At 35.9% G+C, this 12,156-nt stretch overlaps 2 protein-coding genes across 2 annotated transcripts in view; one reads left to right on the top strand and one right to left on the bottom strand.

Moving 5' to 3' along the window:
• Window positions 1-4,893, bottom strand: part of LOC131430346 (protein Gawky-like) — a 40,538-nt gene extending 35,645 nt beyond the window's left edge. The window contains exon 1 of the mRNA XM_058595248.1: window positions 4,237-4,893. The gene's annotated coding sequence lies outside the window, so the exon portion shown is untranslated. The remainder of the gene's footprint in view (window positions 1-4,236) is intronic.
• A 4,671-nt stretch (window positions 4,894-9,564) lies between these two features.
• On the top strand, window positions 9,565-11,631 carry LOC131430348 (zinc finger protein ZFP2-like). Its single transcript, XM_058595250.1, has 3 exons — window positions 9,565-9,881; window positions 9,937-10,073; window positions 10,130-11,631. The coding sequence occupies exons 1-3, from the start codon at window positions 9,765-9,767 to the stop codon at window positions 11,589-11,591; spliced, it is 1,716 nt and encodes a 571-aa protein (XP_058451233.1). The 5' UTR covers window positions 9,565-9,764; the 3' UTR covers window positions 11,592-11,631.
• Window positions 11,632-12,156: the final 525 nt, after the last annotated feature.

Below are 12,156 nucleotides of genomic sequence, written 5' to 3'. Positions count from 1 at the left end.
TTCCAACCAAGCGCTTGACATTTGCGTTGCCTATTTGTATGAGAAGAGTGATGCTAATCTAAAAAACCCTTCTTAATCCACCTAGTGGTGTGATAATGCCTTCCTCTTCTATCGTAACAGTCTCATGAAAATATATTTCATACTTTTACTAAATAATTTTGGATACTAATTTTGACACCAATTGATTTAGATTGATTCAAGTAGTTCAGAAAAGCATGCTTCAGTGTTTATGTCACACAGTCAGCATCATTTTTCCAAACTAGTGCTTGACATTTAATCTAATCTAAAAAAAAACCCTTCTTAGTCCACTTAGTGGAATTTTCATAGATCTTGAAAAAGCACCATAGGGGGAGTACATGAAATTTCCGAAATCGAACATTTTTTTCGATGCCAAAAGCCTTAGAATTGCATGAAACGTCGAGATTTAGTGTCATCTCGAAAAATTTTTTGTTTTGAAAATATCGACTTTCTGGGACTTAGTAAAAATATCAAAAATCCCAGAGTCGATTTTTTCAACAAAAAAATTATTTTGATATAACACTAAATCTCGACGTTTCATGCAATTCTAAGACTTTTGGCATCAAAAAAAATTTTCGATTTCGGAAATTTCATGTACTCCCCCCTATGGTGCTTTTTCAAGATCGAAAATTTTCAAACCTTAACCGCCTGGCAACACCCCTTACGCATGTCCGATTTAGTTCAAATTTTGCATGAGGACATTTTTCGATGTGCTTAAACTTTTGAACAATAGGGCTTTACGAAATTAGAGGTGATCCCAAAATAAGAGTGGTAAAAATCAACGTGTTTTGTCGGTTACGTCACTTATACAATCATATCTCCGGAACCAAAAGTCACAGCCATTTGATCTTTGAACTTGATCAATGGCCCGACAGTAGCTTTCAAACGAACCTAAGTTTGTTAAAATCGGTTCAGTCATCTCTGAGAAAATTGAGCGCGTTCAAATATCTATAAAAATGTACACACACACACATACACACACGCACTAAGTCGAACTGAGTCGAATGGTATATAACACTATGGGTCTCCGAGGCTCCGTTCGAAAGTCGGTTTTTCCAGCAATTCTAATACCTTTCTATAGAGGAAGGCAAAACCGTTCTTAGTCCACTTAGTGGAATTTTCATAGATCTTGAAACATCACCACCAAAAATGTTTGATGCCAAAAGTCTTTGAATTGCATGAAATTTTTTTAAATCGACTTTCTGAGACTAAGAAAAAGTCCCAGAAAGTCGTTTTTTTTAAATTTTTTAATGCGCTCAATTTTTGAAAAACAAATGTAGTGTGCTTGATGTTTTAATGTGACTAGAAAGACAAAATTTGTGTACAGAAACACTTTTCAAAACAGGTGTTGATATTTAGCAATGTAGTTTTGCTAAACTTCACGTACACAGAGACCAAAAAGTACTCATTAGTTGATTACTTTGTACTCAATGTTCAGTTCTCATTTTATTTCTTTTCTTTTGTTCGCTGTTTTTTAGAAATTTACATAATATTTGGTACAATCGTTTTCCATCGAAAAATATTAGAACCTGTTCTGGGCCTAGATTTTGAACCTAATTTCTGTTTCTAGAATTCTGGACCTGAAATCAGAGGGTGGATTCTAGTTCATAATTCCGGATCTGGAGTCTGAACCTGAATTTAGGACCTGGACCCTGAACTTGAATTCCGAACTAGGATTCTGGACCAGATTTGTAGTATAGAATATTTTCACCTGAATTCTGGACATGAGTACTGGACCTGAATCTAAATTCTGGATTTTGGACAAATACCTGAGCTCGAATCCAAGTTTCTGGTTTATGGAACTGAATCCTCGAACTGGCCAAAATTCTGCATCTGACATTTGAACATGGATTCTGGCTCTGAGTTCGGGACCATGGGTTTCAGATCTGAAACCTGAACCTAAGTTTTGGACTTGGATTCAGAACCTGAACTTCGACCTTGTTGTAAGATTCGAGATTTGAATTCTTGAACTGAGTTCTGAGTCCGAATTGTGGAATTAAATTTTCGACCATGAATCTAAACCTAAATGCTGGGAGTAGGATCTGAAGCGAAATTCTGTACAAGAATTCTAGATCTGGAATTTGAGCCTGAATACGACCGATTAGGTTCAAATGAAAGGTCTTGTAATCCCATACGTAATTCCTGAATTTCATCCGGATCCGACTTCCGGATCCGGAAATATAGGGCAAAGTGTGTTAAAAATTTTATACCATCACTGAAAAGGACGAAAAACCGCAAAAAGTTTTCTTAATCGACCTCAAATCATCTCCAATTGATCGTTTTTATCAGTAGACGGTCAAACAAATCGATTCCGGTTATTGTTTTAAGAATCGAAGAAAATTATTTTGAAGAATACCACAGTATTATATATGATATTATGATTGATATGAGAAAGGCATCATTACACCACTGAGTAAATTAAACCAGGTTTTCATTAGCAGTCTAGCCGATGAGAAATATTTTGTGATCTCAGCTATCAAAAGATTTTTAAAGTCCAAAAAAAATTTTTTTTTAATTCCAAAATTACATTGGTTTTCCATTATATTTATGTAAAACTAAGCAGGTAAACGTCTTTAAAATAATTGTGTGTGAATATTATTTATACTAAAAAAATGTTCTTCTTCTGCCTCATGAACGGCTATTTTGTAGAACATTGCTTGTGGAGAATGTCAAACTACTGTGTAATTGATCACCAATGTGCCGTGTTACATGATCGATAAGAAACTCTCAAAATTTTGAATTTTACTTTCACTTTAACCTCTACTTTTTCACTTTTGAAAAATTATGATTTTCGGATCTGAGTCTGATTCAAAGTGTGGTTCGATGTCACCCACTTTCCCCTCTATCAAAAGCCTAAAATTACGCCGACTATTTAAAGCAACAAAAAGATTACATATCAAAACAAAATTAAGCTATTTGAAACCAGGTCTTTTTTTATGCGGTCTTTTTTATGCGGTTTTTTTACATGCGACTTTTTTATGCGAATTTTCAGAGTTATGCGGGTTTTTTTCTGCGAAGTTTCAGAGTTATGCGATTTCTTTTCTGCGGTTTTTTTTTGCGAAGTTTCAGAGTTATGCGGTTTTTTATGAGAAATTTCAGAGTTATGCGAATTTCAGAGTTATGCGTTTTTTTATGCGGTACGTAAACTCGCATAAAAAAGACATCAGTGTATATTAGATTCAAACCAAAATGTGTTTGTTTTGGTTAAAATCGAACCGATTCGAACCCAAATCCTAATTTCTCTCATTACCGATGTTTGTGTTCCTCCAAAGTTTAATTCAGACATATGCATTCCTTCCTCGCTATGCAGCTATGCTCAAAAGAAAAACAACCGAACAGTAATAATTGATGATTGTAAACTCAGTCACGGTAAGACATCACCGAGACATTTCATTGGTGCACTATCCGTTGCTGCTGTTATCTCTTGACCCATATCCTATTCGAAGCATGTTAACTCAGTTCCAGCGAGCACAGTAACGCCGTAACGATCGCCTAAGCACACACATCAAGTCAGTAAGCGTATTCCGTTCCATTTGCAAACGCACCTTGCAGTAATGTAAAAGCAAAACATTCCTACATGCAATCTGACAAAAAAAATGCACACGGGCATTAACGTGTATGTTAAACTGTATAAACATGTACCGGAGCTTATGAATTTCTTTTTATGTGTGTTTAATCGTCATGTAGCACTGTTTGCTACATCATTTTCGAATTTTTTTTGTGTAGAAATGATTGATTTAAACAATGACATTCATGGTGCGCAGGAACGAAACTACTAAATTCATAGAAAACAAGTATATCACAAATCGTCACCTTCGTCTACAGTTCGTAGAAATGTGAAATTCGTTGACTATTTTTAAATCCAACTGTAACAAGTTTCTTAAATCAAACATTACGATTTGTCTCTCCATGAATCACTATTTTTAAACAGAATGCAGCCTACACAATACTTGTTTACCACCCAAAACGAAATGTGGGGTAGAATAATTCTTCCCGTGTTTACGGAATGTACAGTAATGTTTTCATAACGTCGGTCTCAAAACAATAATGAATGACATTTGCAAATCACGCAAGTGTGCGTACGTCTGCTATCTATTCGGTCAATCGCTACCACTCATACCATCGCGCGTCGAAGAATGTACGAAAGCAGAGGAAAAAAATTTGCTTCGAAATGCAAATATTTAACATACAAAAGGAAAAAAAAATCTAGATCCTTACCCAAGAGCTATCCAATGGGATGTATACCGGATTCCTGCTGGTCCTCTCCGGAACGGGACATGAAAATTCAACAAACTTTAGCCGTAAGGTGATGGGAAATCTTTGTAGCCACCCAAACGCAATCAGTGCTGTGGTTTGCGGAGCAGTGGAAAACTGCTGAGGTGGATCGATTGAGACTCGCGCAACACTATTTTTTTTTATTTGGGACTTAAACGGTACTGGAACTGTTCGACGTAAATTTTTCGTATCTTAACCAAAACTTAAGGAACTAAAGCGCATTATTTGCACATCACGATCAGATTTTCTCAGCACAAAACCTGATTTTTTGCGTTCAAATTGAAACTGGTTCGACGTCGACTCTCACACACTACTGTTGGCCACCATTACCATATATGTATCAGACATCAAAACGTAAGGACATATTTCGTTCTTTTTTAACACGCAACAGAACTCTGCCCAACTTATTTGCGCACACACTCGCTATTTACCCACTCGATTTTCGATGAAATTCCGACCGCGGAGGACCTATGATTGTTGCGTTCGATACTTTTTCCCGTTGGAATCTTCGATTTCACTTTAAAATCACTTTTCACTCGTTCCGAAGCTGGAAATGCATTGCAGAACCGCGTATAAGAATCTAGCTCAACTGACTGCGATTTTTCCACCTGCAGATGAATGAAGGGAAGCAGCTCACACGCACACATATTTGGGTTCGTTCGTCGCCGTGGCTTTCACAAAAGATGAATAGTTTATTTATAAGCACGTAAGTTGTCTTCGTACCGCAGTAAGGAAACTGTTTTACCGTTTTTTTCGTTTTCAGCGCTGCATTAGCGTACACACTTGTTTTCGAATTTTCAGTTCAGTAATGTTTTTGCGGAAAAAATCATCACTTTGATCTAAATAACCGAATTGACCGCTATTCTTATAAAAATCGACGTATTCCGCATAATTTTTTCCCGAAATTCGGTTGTCTAAAATACATGTAAGGAAAACTTGGTAATTTTGTACCGAACAGTTTGCACTTTGAAATAATTTTGATAAATTTTGATTTTGATCGTTGTGCCAGTGCTTTGTAGTGTTTAGCGGCCCTTACACGATCATTAAAAGTGTCATTACTAAGTAATGACACTTCTGCTCAAATGCTCGTCATTATTGCATTACTGTACATCATTACTTTTTAGCATTACACGTTCATTATTAATGATGAGAATTTGTAACTACTCCAGCAATAGCAATAGCAATATTTTTATTTTCGTTTAGCTGGAAATAAATTTGATTTGCCATTGAAACGTTAAGATTAATGACATATTAACAATTTAAATCTACACTTTGTCATTTCTTCGCATAAGTTCTAAAGATATTCAGCACTTCCACAAAAAAAATAAGAAGAAGAAATAATTTTGGTAATTATGGAAAATCCGGAATTCCATCATTACTCGTGTCATTACTGAACTCGTAGACCTTACACGATCATTAAAAGTGTCATTACTTTTTAGTAATGACACATTAAATGATCGTGTAAGGGCCCCTTTTAACTGTAAAAGTCACTTTGAAGATAAACTGTTTGGAATCGGAACGCTTACAACAACTGGGGACTGTTTCCGACGAAGTTTTGATATAATGTTATAGAAAAATATTTATATTGTAGTATAATGTATAGTTCCGATGCAATGTAAATCATATTTAATACCAATCTTATGCAGTTAGGATTAGAGTGTAGGATGTACTGTTATGTTACCTGTTTGCAGTCAGCGTGTATGAAAAGCTGACCTTCCTAGCAACACTGTACCCCGGAAGTGGTGTTTACGAGGAAGTCAGAGAAAATTATTGTACAGTTAACCTCGATCGCGTACACACGTAAAATAAAGTCCGTGCGAAAACCACGTGTCCGTATTTAATTCTCTCTGCTACAATATATTAAATAAATAACAAAATGCATTTGAATTTCAATTGTTTTGGTGTGTGTTTTCCGAAATTTCAAACATTAAAGTAAATATTTAATATTGATTTCATACTGTACTGAGCTGTACGAATAACTGAACTAACTGGTTGTTTTTGAGAATACGTACGGTTATCTTCCCATACTGACTAAACAGTATAATATTACCGAACCCTCATCACAAATTACTGATAAGTATAGTGAAAAATTACAGCTAGAACCAACTTCAGTTTTACGGAACGTTCGTCAATAAATATATTACTGAACTGATTGCGGTACGTTCAGCTGAGTAGAAGTCGGTAAATATATTACTGAGTTAGGTAAAGAAAATTAAATGTGTAGTTCACACAGCAAAATAAGAATTCACGCGTTTTTTTATAATGGCCAATAAACCACCTGTCAACTTCCACTTTCGAAAGAAATTGCAGGCGAGCTGTGAAAAATAGAGTATTAAAATCAACACCAGACGAAAGAGAAAACTTTTCTCTGCCTATTGCTATTATGACTTACTCTCAGCAAGTGCCGAGCCGTTCGAAATTATTCTTTAAAGTGAATGTTGATGGATGGGTTATTGGCCGTTATTAAAAAAAACGCGTGAATTGTAATAACCTCACGGAGAGGAATAGTTTTGAAACAATTAATAATATGGTTGAAGTTTTAATTCCTATTTTCATTGAATCAACATTGAAGTTGACCGAAATCAGACCCTGTCAGCTTAGAGCGAAATCAATCTTCAGTTCACCAAACCCATCGCACGGCATCACATTCAACACATCATGTTAATTGTATGGGTACGTACCCGTAAAAAATAAACCATTGATTTTACAGCATAAACAATTGATTCACAATTAGATATATGGGTAACAATACATTTTATTGTATCTTGACTAAAATTTTTTTTTTCATTTCCAACGATTCAATATATTGTTTATACGATTCTACAATTGAATTTATTGTACACGTGGTGTTTCAGACAATATGCAAACTGTACATTTGATTGTTTTCCAAGAAAATGTGTATGGGAAAATTTTATAATTTGAATTGTTACGATAATTAACAACCTATACAGTCTATTGTAAAAAGCATGTTCACAATTAATTGAATAGTGTATAACAATACATTAAAAATCTCCCCTACTTCTATGTACGAGATTTGATACGAAGTCACTTGAGGTGGCCATGCTCACAAAAAAGGAATTGTTCGGAAAATATGAGAGCGTGATATCTTGTTAATACGATGTCTACCAAAATGTATTTTTCAATTGGTTTCATGTTGTATAATCATATTGTTTCGAGATTGAAATTGTTTGATTGCACCTGAAGAAAATTTGTTATTCTATACCACAGACTAACAGACATGACAGTATGAGTAAATTATTATTAAAATAATTTTTCGTGATGCACTAGTTGTACACTATATTGTACTGCGCTAACTATTTACTATCGGTACACCCCTTGTATTATGTAAAAGTTTTTTTACTAGTTGGTTTCCCCTCGTTTGTCAACACCGATCAGCTGCTTGCAGGGATGCCTGATTTCATTATAATATTTGAAAATGAATCATCACAATAAATTATTGGAGTACGTTGATAATATATTTAACTTTTTCGCGATGTTAGAAGGTAACCATTTATTTGACTCAACGTTGTTCATCTATACTACTTTTGATTGTGTTGGTAATTTTCACCCGAAATTAAGTGGCGGGAGACCAGAAGCAAGTAAATATTGTAACAAAACGGGTTCGATTTTGTAATGCATTGAAGGATGAGAAGTAGGCACAATTATGTATATAGTTTTGGCAATATGTATTAAATCTGTATCCTGCATGAAATTCGCATGGACGTATACAAATCAATACATTACAGGTAATTCTGCAATGATGACAACTCTGTTGGTAAATGAAAAAAATAAACCCAGTCTAGATGACAGACAGCATGTTTTTGATAGGGTAACGTGGCGCCATCATGACACATGTGAGTACTGTCCCAAATAAAGGAATATTCGAAACGACCGTTAAAATGATTGAAGAATCTAATTTGAGTGTCCTGTCTGTTAGTCTGTGTCTATACCATATTCTTAGTTGTCCCAACTAAAATAGAGTTTGTTTGACTTTAGTCATTACCAAAAAGAACAACCCAAAATATCAGTTTGAATCAACATTGGGTCGAAATATAATAAGGTTTAACATCATTTGGTAAAATTAAATTGTACGTTTGATCAGTTTGAGATATTCATTATAACCATCCACGTAGTAATTTCAACCATTAACAACGAGAGATAGCATGGGCGTTATATTGCTCTTTGGTTCGTCCAATACTGGAAAATGCTAGCCTAATTTGATGTCCGTATCAACTTACATGGAACTTATGCATTGAGCGCGTTCAGAAACGATTTGATCGTCTTGCTCTAAGAAACCTTCCCTGGTGGAACCCGCTGGAGCTTCCACCGTATCCCGATCGCTGTCGACTGATCGGACTCGAGTCATTGGAATGACGCAGGAAAATTCAGCAAGCTACTTTCGTGGCAAAACTGATCAACGGGGATATCGACTCACCGAAGATTTTGTCTCAAATCGATTTTCATGCTTTCTATATGTAGATAACACGCAATTTTCACACTATTTTTGTAGGAATAAAAACAATACCAACCGTCCTTCCAAACTGAACGATTATTTCGTGCAGTATGCCGTTCAACAAACGCTCAACGACAAACAAAATATAATCGCTTGCTGAGTGGAAACGATTACCATGGTAATTTCGACCGTCCCACGACAAAAGGGCCTAACTGAAAGTGACAGTTTCTCTTTGTTTACTTTCTCGATTTACCGAACTCATTTTATATTTGACGCTTTACTCTTCGCAAAATTTTCAATGTAAAACTACAAGCTTTCGATTTATATTGAAAATTTTAGAGAATTTGCAATAATGGCTCCGTAATAATCAAAAGAGAAAGTTATCAAAGAGAGACTCCCATTTGCAGTTAGGCCCTTCTGTCGTGGGACTATCGATTTTATCAGTGTATTGAAAAGTGGCCCTTACACGAATCATTAAAAATGTCATTACTAAAAAATAATATCATTTTAATGAACGTGTAATGGTGCAGTAATGACGAGATTTCTATCAAATTTGAAATACATCATTACTTAGTCATCATTAAAAATGACAAAAATAATGCTCTTGTAAGGGCCGCTAAAGAAACCCCGAGTTTCGATGGGAAATATTCAAAATTAGGTAGTTTTCTGGTTCCGTGTAAATATGGGAACTGTCCGCTGGAAAGATTTCAGATTAGGGAACGTACAAAATCTACGTTTTAGATTTCAAAAGGAATTTTCGACCAATGCGCTATTGTTTAACATTTTTGTTTGCTGTACAATCGCGCACCAGAGTAACAACGACTGCGTTAAAATTTGGGTTTAACAAGACGTCATTTTCTCTTCTACATTGTAGAAATTGTAGCGATTGTGAACTGCAAAAATTCGGTAACGTAATTCATGACCGTTACAAATGTATTTGTTATTGTTTCAGTTAAAAAGGGTTTAGGTTGATTAATAAAGATTCCATATCGTACTCGTAAAAAATTACTTGCGTAATATGACTTCAAAGGAGTGTCGTATTTGTTTGCGACATGAGGAGAATTGTGTGTCACTGTTTACAAAACGCCGAGGAACGAAGCTAGCGGAAATCATTCGATTTTGTGCCAGAATCGAGGTAAGCTTGTTATGATTCTATCTCAGAAGGATGGACTCGATATTTTCTGTTTTAGATATACGAAGACGACGGTTTGCCAGAAGATGCATGTTCCAGATGCGTCGACGAAGCTCTAAATGCGTACTTGTTTGTAAATAAATGTCGTCGGTCCGATGCTGAGTTACGCACGGCGCAAGCATTTTGCAAAGAAAGGTGAGAACAATAAAAACTGTTCGTAGAATTTCGATTATTTATTTTGTTTTGTATAGCAATGCAGGAGATGATCCGGACGAGGAAGTATATTGTTCGGTCGCACAAAGTATTAAATCGGCATCGGCATCGGAAAAAGATCCTTTTGCTGAGTCGGTAGAAAATTGTGTCACAATTTCAAAACTTAATCCAGAAATGAAGTCTCTATCAAGTTCTGGATCAGTGAACGTTATATTGCCTGAAGCAAACGAATCATCAAATCGTAAAGAATACGATGAACAAATCAATATTACTAAGGTCGAAGAACCGTTCGCAACATTAATCGAAGAATCAGATATGGTAGAATCTCAATTGATGTTTAATGAAAACGATGACGAAGAGATAGATGAATTTCTAGTAGAATACCTGGACGATGAATTCAAGATCGATTCGCAACGTGAAGCATCCGTCGGCAATGATCAAGCTTTAGAATCTGAACAAGATGAAGTCAATCAGGCAAGCACTCCAGATGATTGTCAAGGTTCTGGTAAGAAGTTTATTTGTTGCGGAATACGTTGCAAAGCCATTCTCAATACCCATCAAGAACTAGAAATGCACACTTATGAGGTTCATTTAGTCCACAGAGAACGAGAAAGCAGGGAAAAACCATATGAATGTTCTCGTTGCTATGCTCGGTTTCATACCGCAAAGAGCTTATCTCTGCACAATCGTAAATTATCGCATTGTCCATTGTGCCTGCAAGTCTGCTTCTCACAGAGGGAGAAACGATTACACATGCACGACGTGCATGGCGAATCAATTTCTTTGTCATCGATTCAAAAATTGGTAAAAATTTGTTGTGGTTGTCATGAATCGTTTCAAAATGAAGAAGACCTTCGACTACATAGTGAAGAAAAACACGCGATACGCAAAAGTGCTGTTGACGCATCCCGGCCACTGCAATGCGATGTTTGCTATAAGCTATTTCGCACATTGGAAAGTCTACGAATCCACCAACGGTTTGTTTATAGACCGAAGAATTTTGTCTGCTCGATTTGTAATAGAGCATTCGATACTCGATCTAAGCTTACCAGCCATGAACTCGTTCATTCCGATCAGCGAAATTTCCAATGCGACAAGTGCGACAAATCGTTCAAAAAAAGTATCGACCTTCGAAGTCATCAACTGTTGCACAATGAAAAACGAGAAGAATGCACAGTCTGCGGGCTGCGATTCCATCGGAAGTCTAATCTTAAAATGCATATGCGCAAACATCAGGACACATTTTTCTATGCCTGTCCCGATTGTCCGAAACAATTCAAAAATAACTCTCACCTTAAGGAACACTATAAGGTGCACTCGAAGCAGAAACCCTATTCCTGCAGCTACTGTGAGCGTAGTTTTGCTTATTGCAGTGACAAAAAACGGCACGAGATGAGTCACACCGGTAACTATCCGTTCGAGTGTCACTGTTCGAAGAAGTTTGCTCGTAAAACAACGTATGATAAGCACGTCGTCGTTTGTCAGGATCGCATAGAGTAGTTTCTAATTTTTGTTCTATAATTAGGTAACTAACATCAAAATAAAGAAATGTATATAACAATAGTAAATACTGAACATTGTACTATCTTTTGGAAAGTTCAAGATGACCTAACTACAAATCCTAATCAAGTGATTGTTTTCTTCTCGACGTGCTCGCACGTTGACAGCCTCACAGGAAATCGACTTTTCTACTTCTTATTTCCAAATTGTTTATTTATGCATAACGAAAGTTGAACTGATTGATGAAAACACAGTTGAGCACAGCACAGAGAACAATTTTCAGGAGTCGATATATTACATAATTTGTCTAATAAATCCTCAAGCACAGAATAACATACCCATACCCGAAACACGACCATATCTAATGAACATCAAAAACATCACACATATTCTGCGCTCCTCATGAATTCATCTTTTGTTCTCGAAAATTTTTTAAATATGGAATCGTTATTCTGGTCTAGAAGTTTTTATGATGAATTCAATTAATTTATATCGTTTATTTATACCCGGCTTTAACCTAGTTGGGTCGTTCGCCGGGCTTATGATGAATTATCAAAAATTACTG

The sequence above is a fragment of the Malaya genurostris genome, chromosome 2 (assembly GCF_030247185.1).
Source record: "Malaya genurostris strain Urasoe2022 chromosome 2, Malgen_1.1, whole genome shotgun sequence".
In the NCBI taxonomy this organism is placed as follows: Eukaryota; Metazoa; Arthropoda; class Insecta; order Diptera; family Culicidae; genus Malaya; species Malaya genurostris.
This window is presented reverse-complemented; position numbering and strand designations above follow the sequence as displayed.